Below are 12,489 nucleotides of genomic sequence, written 5' to 3' on the forward strand. Positions count from 1 at the left end.
CCCTATGAAAACTTTAACAACTAAACATAATATAAAAAACATCTGTTTGAAGACAAGAAGCACTACAAAAGGCAGCAAGAACCTGGGAGGCCAAGACTGTGGAAAGAAGGGAAGCCTAGAAAATGGAATCTAACATTTGATGCCTCTTTTCCCCTGGAGATAACTGCCAATGGAAAAAGGGCAATTGATAAGTTAAGAAATCCAGCAGAACTTTGAATAGACTTATAGGGCTGGGAAAACCAGAAGATATTTGCAAAATATAACCTGCAAGTCCTGGTATCTGGGACATATATTAAACTCCTACAAATCAGTATGAAAAAGACCCAATATAAAAATGGACACAAGACTTGGCAAGCCACCTCACAAAAGACATCCAAATGGCCAGTAAGTATATTAAAAGGGGCTTAACATCATTTCTCATTAGGGGAATTCAAATTAAAACCACTAAACATCCACCAAAATGTCTAAAATTAAAAGGGTGGATGAGAAAGGACAAGGAGCAACTAGAACTCTATTATTTTGCTATTGGAAGGGAATGAACAAAAAAACTACAATTACATACAACAATAAGGATAAATCTTGCAAACAAAATTGAGAGGAAGAGGTGAGACACAAAAAATATACACATAATATAGTTCCATTTACATAAGGTTCAAAAAATAGGCAAAACTACTCAAAGATGTTTAAGTCTGGCCAGTAGGGATCTTTAAGAAGGAAGAGGTTAGTCACCGGGAGAGACCTCAAGGGAACTCTCTAGGGTGCCAGTAATGTTCTATTTCCTGACCTGCATATGGTTATATTGAGAAAATTCATCTAGCTGTACTCTCATGATCTGTGTATTTTCTTTCTATACATATGTATGCCCTATAGCAATAGAAGTTTGTTTTTACAGAAGCTGTACAAAGTTACAGTAATTAAAACAATGTGATGGTGCAGTTAGACTGAGAGACTAGAGTCCAGAAAGTATAGATAGATCCAATTGTATAACAAAATCAGTAAGAAATAAATTTTTTTTAAAAAAAAACCTAGTACAAACATGGGCAAAAGAAATGAATAGAATCTCAGTAGAGGGAAGAACATGTTAATCAGCACAGTAAAAGATGCTCAAACTCATTAGTAAAAGGAAAAAATTGAAAACTAAAAGGTGATACTTCATACTCACTGGCAAAAACTTTTAAAGCCTGATAAAAGTAAGTATTAGCAAGAAAGCTAAGGAATGAAAACCTCTGTATTCCTGGAGGGAGCAAATACTGATACACTCCTCTTTGGAAAATAATCTGGCATTATCCAGTACTGTTGAAGATGCGAATATCCTTAAGTCCCAGCAATGCAATGCTACTCCTAGAGTTTCTACAGTGAAACATACTGTATTAAATATTCACATTAAATGAGATCAATAAAGACTACAAATAACATCATATCAATGCAGATTAAGTTTGTTCACAAAGTTTTATTTATTTATTTTGCATTTCAGAGCTTTTGGGATTTCAGAAGTGTAGATAAGGAAAAAAAAGAAAACTACACAAATTTCCAACGAGAATGGATAAATTGGTATTTATACAATGGAAACTCAAAAACAATGATAAACCAAAACACCCTAAATACATACAGCTTTATTCAACTTGTATAAAACTTAAAAACACACACAAAAACAAAAAATTTGTATATATAAAATGTGTGATTTATATATATATAATTTTATATATCTATATAATGTGGATGTGATCAGGGAAGGGCACCCTCCTGACCTAATGAACTATTTCTTAACTTGGGTGGTGAGCACATGCATGTTTATTTACCTACATCTTTCCTGTTACAAACAACCTTTTGTACCTATTAACTAATTTAAATATTTAAAAATTTTAAATTAGCATGATATACCCAAATACATAAATCACTATTAACCATTAGCAATTCTGAGAAATGACTCAAGAGAACTTTTTGAAGGAATTAGTATCCTAAGAGAGTTCAAGTACAGGTTGCTATTTTTAAAAAAAGGGAAGAAATTTTAAAAAGAGGATAAAACTCTTATAAATCAAAAATATAATTACTAAAATAAATTCTATGAAAGAGTTCTAAGTCAAGGAAACCTTCCAGAATGTAAACAAATGTCAATCTTGGAAATCCGATATTCACCTGTCAAGAGTCTCAGAGAAAATAGGAAAAAAAGTTATCAAAAAAATAGAAGATAATTCCCCAGACCTGAAGAACCTTACAACCAAAAAGGTTCCACCAGAAGGAATGAAAAAGGCCCACAACTAGACACATTTCACAACACCAAAGATAAGATCACCATAAAGACTGTAAACAAGGTTACCACAGAAGATGACGATCAGATTTGTAATGGATCTCTATCAGCAATATTAAGTGTTTTAAATTCCTAAAGCAAAGCTTTCAACATTCAAAAGGAAAAACTGTATTACCAACTTATTATTCTGTATCTAAACTTTCAATCAGGAACAAATGCAAGCCATTTTCAAACATTCAAGAAATTAGAAAGTTTATCACCAGCATATCCTTTCTAAAACAACTACTCAAGAGGGGGTGGGGGGAGGAAAGGATTGGGAGTTTGGGATTAGCAGATACCAACTAGTATATATAGAATGGATAAACAAGGTCCTACTACATAACTCAGGGAACTATACTCAATATCCTGTGACAAACCAGAACGGAAAAGAACATGAAAAAGAATATATACGTATAACTGAGTCACTTTGCTGTATAGCAGAAGTTAACACAACCTTGTAAATCAACTATACTTCAATAAAATTAAAAAAAAAAAAAACTACTCAAGATTATATTCCAGTAAAATCAAAAAGAAGTCTAAAAAAGAGAAAGACATGAGATCCAAATAACAGACCTAACCCAGGAGTGCAATGTAATCTCAGGATGACAAATGTATAGCAAGATCCAGAAAGCAAGCTGCCCAAATTACAAAAAAAAGGTTGAGAGCTCCAGAAAGCCCATCTTCAAGAAAAGTTCAATGGCTACAAGATGAAAACACATTGTACTGGGTTGCCAAAAACTGCCTTCAGGTTTTAAGTAAAAATAAAAGACACATTTTTCATTTTCACCAGCAATTTTTTTTTTTTTTTTTGCCTGTGTTGTGTCTTCATTGCCACACGCGGGCTTCCTCCAGTTGCGGCAAGGGCAGGGGGCTACTCTTAGTTGCGGTGCATGGGCTCTAGGCACGCGGGCTTCAGTAGATGTGGCACCAGGGCTCAGCAGTTGTGGCTCGCAGGCTCTAGAGCTCAGGCTCAGCAGTTGTGGCGCACGGGGCTTAGCTGCTCTGTGGCATGTGGGATCATCCCAGACCAGGGCTCAAACCCGTGTCTCCTGCCTTGGCAGGCGGATTCTTAACCACTGTGCCACCAGGGAAGTCCCACCAAGCACTTTATTGAACAACGTATTCACCCTTTTGTTCCACTACCTTCTGCCATTCTTTAGGCAACTTCATAATTCCATCTTCCCAAAACTTTTTATCTTTTTAAGCAAAGAACTGTTCCAGATGCCTTTTACAGTCTTCCAGGGAATTGAAATTTTTTCCGTTAAGAGAATTTTACAAAGATCTAAATAAATGGAAATCCGAAGGTGCAATGTCTGGTGAATACGCCGGATGAATCAGAACTTCCCAGCCAAGTTGTAACAGTTTTTTTGCCTGGTCATCAAAGAAACACGTGGTCTTGCATTATCCTGATGGAAGATTATGCGTTTTCTGTTGACTGATTCTGGATGCTTTTGGTGGAGTGCTGCTTTCAGTTGGTCTAACTGGGAGCACTACTTGTTGGAATTAATCGTTTGGTTTTCCAGAAGGAGCTCATAATAGAGGACTCCCTTCCAATCCCACCGTATACACATCACCTTCTCTGGATGAAGACCGGCCTCTGGTGTGGTTGTTGGTGGTTTATCTCCCTTGCCCCACAATCTCTTCCATTCCACATTATTGTACAGTATCCACTTTTCATCGCCCGTCACAATTTGTTTTAAAAACGGAACGTTTTCATTACGTTTAAGTAGAGAATTGCATGAAGAAATACGGTCAATAAGGTTTTTGTCGCTTAACTTATATGGAACACAAACATCCAAGTGATTAACATAATCAAGCTGGTGCAAATGATTTTCAGTGCTTGATTTGGATATTTTAAGTATGTCTGTTATCTCTCGCGTGGTATAACATTGACTGTTCTCTATTAATGTCTCGATTTGATCACTATCAACTTCAACTGGTCTACCTGACCGTGGAGCACTGTCCAGTGAGAAATCTCCAGCATGAAACTTCGCAAACCACTTCTGACATGTTCGATCAGTCACAGCACCTTCTCCATACACCGCACAAATCTTTTTTTGTGTTTCAGTGCGTTTTTACCTTTCTTGAAATAATAAAGCATAATATGGTGAAAATGTTGCTTTTTTTCTTCCATCTTCAATATTAAAATGGCTACACAAAAATTCACCAATTTTGATAAGTCTTTTTTTAAATGCACGCTGATATGACAGCTGTCACATACAAGCTAACAAAATTGTTTCAAATGAAGTTAAAGATAACTCAGTGCTACCAGGGCCATCTTATGGAAAAAAAAAGGAAAGAACCTTTTGGTGAACCCAATGATATTAAAGTTTAAAAATGATTTCCATGAGCTCTCCACAATCATGCAGGGCTTTATTGTATTTCTGCTTTCAGGAGCCCAGGTTTAACAACACAGAAGTTCCTCAACAGCTCCACACTACTTGGCTCTATAGTAACTAATACTTATATCAGCACACATATTACAAAGGCTGGTTATTAGTATTCAGTTTCTAGAATCTTCCAGGAGCACAGAGAAGTTTAGAGGAGTTATAAACCATAATATAAATGCTATAAATCTTGACAACGTAGTATCAATAGAAAATGAAGGCTAGAATGGGGAAGAAAGGTGGAGGCTGTGAGAAACAAAGGGAAAAAGATGGGTGCTAAATCCTCTTTAAGACTGGGAACTAAAGAGATAGTGTCTAAAACTGACAGGTCAAGAAAGAGAAATCTAACTGTTACAAAAAGTTTAAAATAATCAACAGGAGAATTAGCAACAAAAATGTAACTGGTAGAAATCAAAGTGCTAGGGCAGGTGGAAAATGAAATGACCTAAATTTCTTATCTACTAGAGAGTCAAGCAACAGATACTGTTTATAGAGTTGAAAGAAAAATCGAGATATATAGAAAGACATGCTTTATTTTTGAGTTTTGGAATTAACCTAAAAAAAAAAAGAAAAACTAAGGAAAAAAAATCCACATTAAAGGCAGTTATATAAAGATTTAAGAAAGAATTTTACTTTTCTTTTTGGATTTTTCTGCATTTTCATTAAAAAAAAAAGAATGAAAGAAAGAAAAAGATGAAGAAAAGAATAAGAAATTTTAAATATATTATTAAAGCCATTACCAGATTGGGGGGAAAAAGGTCAAATAATTTGTCTAAGGTCACACAGTTGAAAACCACGCATCTCCAATGCTAATATCAAAAAAAACCCCGAAGAACAAACAAAAAAAATATACCTTTTGTGGCATAATCTAGATCTGCTTTTTTACTGACTTGTATGAATAACCAAATGGAGAACTCTGAATGTCTATGTTACGTTTATATTGTTCTCTGCAAAGTCACACAAAAAAAATCTAATTTGTTTCACACCATTTTTCCAAAAAGTCTAGGGAAATGACCATGTTACTAGTGGGTTCAAAATGAACATTCATAGAGGATAGTTTGGACATGATACCAATTGATTCCAAATCACTTTTACCTTCAACTTCAATTCAACTGTGAATTTCTTAAATTCAGATTCCTGAATAAAAACAGACTAGCTGTCAAGACAACTCAGCGGGGAAAGAACTGCCTTTTCAACAAATAGTTCTGCGAAAACTGGATATCCACATGCAAAGGAAGCTGTATCTCTACTTCACACACCATAAACAAAAATTACCTCAAAATGGATAAACAATCTAAATATAAAAGTTAAAACTATAAATATAAGCTCTTAGATGAAAACAGGAATAAATCTTTGACACTGGATAAGGCAATGGTTTCTTAGATTTGACATCAAAGGCATAAGCAACAAAAAACAGATAAAATTAAAAACATTTGTGCTTCAAAGTACACGATCAAAAAAGTGAAAAGACAGTCCATAAAAAGGAAGGAAATGTTTGAAACCATATATCTGACTAAGAACTTGTAACTGGAACATGTAAAGAACATAAACAGTAATAAAAAAGCAAACAACCCAATTAAAAAAATGGGCAAAAGGTCTGAATAGATATTTCTCCAAAGAAGATAAACAAATGGCCAATAAGCACATGAAAAGATGTCCAACATCACTAGTCATCAGGAAAATGCAAACCAAAACCGCAATGAGATACCACTTCACAAGGATGTGGAGAAAGCAGAACCCTTATACACTACTGGTGGGAATGAAAAATGGTGTAGCAGTTGGAAAAGAGTTAGGCAGTTCCTCAAAAACTTAAATAGAGTAACCACATGACCCAGCAATTCCACTCCTAGTTATATATCCAAGACAATCGAAAACATATGTCCACACAATACTTATACACTTGTAGATAAATGTTCACACCAGTCAAAAAGTGGAAATCACCCAAATGTACATAAATTCATAAACGGATAAACAAAATGTGGTATATTCCATACAATGGAATATTATTCGGCCATAAAAAAGAATGAAGTACTGATACATCTACAAGAATGAACCTGAAAAGATTATGTTAAATGAGAGAAACCAGACACAAAAGGCCACATGTAAGATTTTATTTCTATGAAATGTCCAGAATAGGCAAATCCATAGAGACAAAATAGATTAGCAGATGCTGAGAGCTGGGGGAAAGAGGGCAAAGGGAGTGACTGCTAATGAGCATGGGTTTCTTTGGGCGTGATGAAAATGTTCTGAAATTCAATAGTGGTGATGGTTGTATAACTTTGTGAATAGACCAAAACCAATGAATTGCACACTTTAAAAAGCTGAATTTTACGGTATAAGAATTACATCTCAAAAAAAAAATTTTTTTAATAGAACTAGCTAAGATCCAATCCAGAAAAACAAAGGAAAAAATGCTGAGAAAAGAGAAACATTTGGAGAATTTGTTAGAAAAATGCCACCTTTATCAGAAAAGATATTCATGTTTACCAGAGGGAGGGTGCAGACCTAAGGAGCAAACAAACACAAAAATGTCTACCACAGCTAAGAATATCTTGGTTTACTGACTATAAAAAATTACCTATTTCATTTTAAATTAAATATTTGGTTTTGAATGTGCTTTCATAGACGTGATCTTAAATGAAGTCCTCCTGGAAATTGAGTTGTATCCACAACAGCTTTGAATTACATAGTGAATTCTGTTAACATCTATCATATGTATTAGTATATTTCTTTGCCCAATAGTTGGCAGCTTGGAGGGATGAGGACCTCTAACCTCAACACTCCCCTTCCCCATTAACTTCCCATTCTCCCTCTGCATCCCAACAGCACCCGAAGATACCAGGATGGCAAGTAAGGAACCAAACCCTCAAGCCTTCTAGGCAGAAAATCTTCTGTTACAGAATTATTTAAGCCTCTTATTAGATCTTCCGTGTCTGGCCTACCAGTATCTATTAAGAAAGTTACTATCACTGGCTCTTCCACTAGATTCCTGCACACACATTCACTCTCATTCTCTGACATGCAAAGAGATAATAAACTCTCAATGCACAAGAGAAAGAGGATGAGGAGTACAGGAGAGAGAGCCTTAAAAAAAAAGTGAGTACAGTAGATCCCCCCTCCACTCCCACATTTGAGAGAAGAAGGAAGAGTGGATTCACCAGGTTAAATTGTAGCAGGGACCTTTTTAAGGACTGCACCAGTAGGAGTATTGAAATTACGCAACTGGAGGAGACAAGGGTAGAAAAGCCGCTCTGCTTGAAGAAGAGGTGAGGGACTTCAGACTCCAACTACTCTGCCTCTCTTCCACCACTGTGCTTGGCACTGCTAGAGAATATTTTGGAGGAAGAAAGCAGGGCAACAGTGACAGAGGCCTAGGCCACCAGACTGCATGAGCTTGTCCCAGGTTAATTCAATAATTAGTTAATTCACAAACTAATTAATTCACAAACTCCTAACAACATAAATGTTTTAAACAAGCCACCACTGAACTGAATAATTTCTTCTCTAGCACCCTGAAAGCGTCTAATACCTGATGCACTATTATAATCATCTTTGACTATACAGCCCACAATTTCCCTTCACAGAGAACTTACCCCTTCCTTTCCCTCAACCCATCAGGACGATCTTGTGAGTCAGATTTGTATGATGTGACTCTCACCTCCTGGCTATAGATAATTAGGACAGAAGTGGACCCTCACCGATTCTCTCTCCCAGAAGAAATGTAGAGGTGTGCTGGTATTCTACTGGTCTCTTGAACTGAAAGCAGCAAAGGGTAGGGATGCCATATTCTGCTGTGACTGGACAAGATCTCTGGTACTGGCCCACAGGGCAGTCTCAAAAACTGAAATTGTCAGGCAGCCTCTTAAGGTTCTACAGGAGTTGCCTCGTCAAGTAACTCCCCTCCCCCGAGCAAAGCAAAAGCACAGGAGTCACTGAAGCACAGAGAAGATGACCTTTCCCAAAATTCCGGACCTCCAGTACAGGAGACGCCAGCACGAGCCAGCAGTGACCTGCTCTAGTTATACGGGCTCCGAGGAAGTGGCCTTGAATGATAATGGACAAAGATAAAGGAAACTATCAATGCCAAAATTATTTGGCATTATCAGCAGTCAAATATGTGGCATTCAGGTCGGCTGGCCATTTCTTCTACTGCCAAGAAGTTAGCCAACAAACCAATGCCCGTGATTTTTCCTGGTCCTTCAACTTACTTCAGAATATATTCTGTAGCAGAGACCATTTAGAAAACCCTCGATGTTTCTTCCCCTTTTCCTCCTTTCTAATTAGATTTTTATTCAGTTGTCCAGTTTTCCCTACAATATTATATAACATATAAGCAGGGTATTGTTTATCATTCAATTTAGTTCATAAAGTGCAGGATGGTAGCTAGGAGCACCATGTGGAACCAAAGGAAACTGAACAGAGCAGTAGAGCTTAGACTAAGGAGTATTCACTCTAAAGCCAGACCTCTGAGGTGAAAAATCCCAGGTCTTCCAGTATTGAGCTGTGTGACCTAGGTCAGGTTATTCAACCTCTCTGTGCCTCAATTTTTCACAGAATTGCTGTGAGAACTAAATAAGTATGTATGTAAAGTGCTTAAACCAGGGCCAGGCATGTAATAAGCACTTTCTTATAATGGATATCTGCCATCATCATCATCATCGTCACGATTTGCAACGGGGAGTGGGGAGAGCTACACCGTGTAGAGGATGCTACTGAGCAGGTAAGGCAAAAACTGGGGTGGATAACTCTTTCAGCATTTGCACAGCCCATATCCTTCCCTCTGAAAACTCTCCCTAGTTAGTCTCCTAACGTGAACTATGGCAGAGGAGCCACCTTCTAGCAAGTGCAGGGAGAAGAAAAGACAGCTGATTTGCTGAAAAAGATGATGAAGCTGACCCACAAAACAAAATGGGAGGGAAGAGAGAGGGGTATGGAATGGAGACAGAGGATAGAGGGAGGGGGGAGGGAAGGGGGAAGAAGGGGAGACCAAGAAAGAGAGAAAATCTTGGTTTCCAACCACTTTTCAGTTCCTGACTCCACTCCAACCTAAGCACTGACTGCCCTTTCTGCCCTATACCAATAAATAAATTCTTCACTTTTTATTAAGCTTTGACAAACAACAGAAAAGTCTAACAGAAGCCTTGGAAAACTTTTCATCAACAACAAAAAAAACTTAGAAGAGGTAAAGTTATATAATCCGTTACTACACAAAAACCAAGACAATACTGCAGATAAAAATAACTACAAACTTCAGTATTCTCAACCCATCCTAAACCTAATGCATTAATTTACACAGGTGAGGCTCAGGCCTGGTTGTTTCAAAAGCTCTACAGGTGTTATAACCTCTACAGCTGAGGCTCATACACTAACACCCTTACACTAATCAATATGAACACCCTTTACCTACTATCACGGTTCTCTGTATAAACTAGCATAGGGCATAAAATTCATTATTATACTTTTCTCTTTACTGGGAATTAAATAATTTTTGAAACAGCAAGAGAGAAAATGGCAGGCATTGGAACTGAAACAATTTACCTTTAGATCAGAACCATGAATACGTTCTTTTGCTGATGTTCACCAAACCAGCCAGGTAACCAGACAACATGCTTCCCCCGCATCCCACCCCTCTCCAAAAACAATAATAAACATACAAACTGAATCTTTTACCAGATTTCTCCTCCTTCTTATTCGGAAACAGTAATGCTAACAACACGTCCATGGTTGTGCAAACTGCAGTTAACTTAATTTCAAGTTCCTCTTCATCCCTTTTTTGAAAGACTTTTTTTTTTTAATCAGGGTTTCCGTCCTTAAGTATCCCATTTATGCCGCCAGTAATTCAGTGATCCATAAAAAAAAATCTGGCTCGTTTATCACAATTTTGTCTCAGTTGAGGGCTTTGAAGGTTATCACCCCGGGGAAAAATATCTTTTCCGTTCTAACCCCAACACAGCGCATTTCAAACCTCTACTATACAAAGGTTAACAACAATAAAGTTGTGATCTTGTTCGAAAGGCTAGGGAGAAAAAATTTTCAAGTGCAAAACGAGTTCACAAACCTCATGACAACATGGACTTGGCGGAGTTCTTACCATGGCACTAAGAAAATGCCAAGGTTTAAGGCCGATCATTGAAGGTAGGGTTCCCAAAAGACCACGCTTCTCTCCAAGATGTTGAGGAAGCACTGGTGGGAGGAAGGGGCCTTTCTCCTGACAGATCTGACTAAGCGGTAGCATCACCCACAGAAGAGAGAGAATTCCTAAAAGCAACTTCACGTTTCAGAAGACAGCTTCCCACCAAGTGAGTAGCCCGTAGACTTAGGAATCGCCAGACACGTACACCCCTCGCGAAGGTGGAAAAGCAAATCCTGCTTCCCACCTCACCCCTTAAAATAAATGGGGAAGTTGGGTCCCCACGAGCCCCTCCCGAGAGCGGCCCCGGCGCCCCGCGCCAGGTGTGGGGACCCACCGACCGACTCACCTGGTCCCCAGGCCCGCCACCACCGGGTGGCACGGGCTTCCTCCGCCACCTCGCTCCCCTCCCCCGCCCGCCCGGGCGCCCGTTCGGACGCGGGCCGGGGCTCGGGGCTCCGCCAACCGGTCCCCGCGAAACAAGAAGGTGGCGGCCGGCGACGTTGCGGCTTCCCCGCCTCGCCTCCCCTCCCCTCCCCTCCCCCGCGGCCTCAGCTCTCCACTCCCACGCCCCCGCTTACCCTCAACTCCTCGAAATCCGCCATTTTATACCACCCGCGGGCGCCGCCGCCGCTGCCGCCACAGCACCCCCTCCCGCTGCCGCCAATGACACCGCCGCCACCACGGCCGCCGCCGCCGCCTCCAACACCATCCTGCACTGGGAGCCGCTAAAGACGCCGCGGCCACCGCCGCCGCCGCCGCCGCCGCTGCCTCCGGGCCCGTCACGTGACCGCCGCCGGAGCTCCGCCCCCGGCGAGCGCGGCCCCGCCCTCTCGGCGCCCCGCCCCCTCGGCCAGCCGCTTTCCGCCCGCGTCTTCCGCCAGCCCCGCAGGCCTGCGGCTCTGGTCTCGCCTGAGTCCCCGCCCCCTCCCGCCGCCTGCCCACCTCCCGCACGCCTTCCGGCGCCTGGCCCTGTCGCCGTGCAGCCCTCAGTCCGCGTGTGCCTCCTCTCCCGGCGCGGAGGCCCAGCCCCAGTCCCTGAAGCGCCCTCGCGACTGCAGCGTTACCCGCGGGACTGGAGAAGGGCCTGGGCTGGGGGAGGGACGGAGAGGAAGAAGAGGTGGCCGGGACTCGTGACGGGAACATTTACAGTTCCCTTCCCCACGGTGGCTGTGGACGGAGGGAGCACCCACAAATAAAGGCATCCCCCGGAGTAGTTGTGGCGGAACAACCTAAATATGGGCGTTGGATAAGCTATTGTTCTGATCTAATGGGGAAAGGTTGGTGAGACCTTTTTGGGTTGCTAATATCCTCAGTACTAACCTGGCTGGTTCTTTCTGACTTTGAAGGGCGACTGAATGTCAAGGACTGCAGAGTTGAAAGGGTTGGGGGAGGGAAGTTGGAGAAGTGAAATAGGAGAGCGCCCAGAAGGGCCCTGCTAGAAAGTCGAGGGGTCAGGAAAATAAGATAGCTGGGAAAGATGAAATGTCAGAGGAAGAGAAGATGGAAGGAAGTTTCACGGCACTCCTGACTTGCTGACAAAGGATGAGAAGATGCTGAGTTAAGCTGGTCAAAATATTCGCTGGACCAAATCCAGGGTTCAGATTTCCTTGAAGAGGTGGATGGCATCCATTTAAGACACCTAATGTTGATCCCTGGGCCAAGAATAGTTTACCACTACACCT

The 12,489-nt window shown here is 40.6% G+C and overlaps 1 protein-coding gene across 17 annotated transcripts in view; it reads right to left on the reverse strand.

The window, feature by feature from the left end:
• PIAS2 (protein inhibitor of activated STAT 2) overlaps nt 1-11,570 on the reverse strand; it is a 102,260-nt gene extending 90,690 nt beyond the window's left edge. For 5 of the 17 annotated variants that reach the window (XR_003677286.2, XM_055080649.1, XM_028480554.2 and 2 more), the window contains exon 1: nt 10,733-10,866. Coding sequence is in view for 11 of the 17 variants with exons in the window: in XM_055080649.1 (XP_054936624.1) it covers nt 10,733-10,804 (72 nt within the window). In the remaining 6 variants the exon portion in view is untranslated. Of the gene's footprint in view, nt 1-10,732; nt 10,871-11,385 lie in introns of those variants that run through there. The other 12 variants (XR_003677284.2, XR_003677283.2, XR_003677285.2 and 9 more) reach the window with 6 other exon arrangements.
• Nucleotides 11,571-12,489: the final 919 nt, after the last annotated feature.

The sequence above is a fragment of the Physeter macrocephalus genome, chromosome 19 (assembly GCF_002837175.3).
Source record: "Physeter macrocephalus isolate SW-GA chromosome 19, ASM283717v5, whole genome shotgun sequence".
Lineage (NCBI taxonomy): Eukaryota > Metazoa > Chordata > Mammalia > Artiodactyla > Physeteridae > Physeter > Physeter macrocephalus.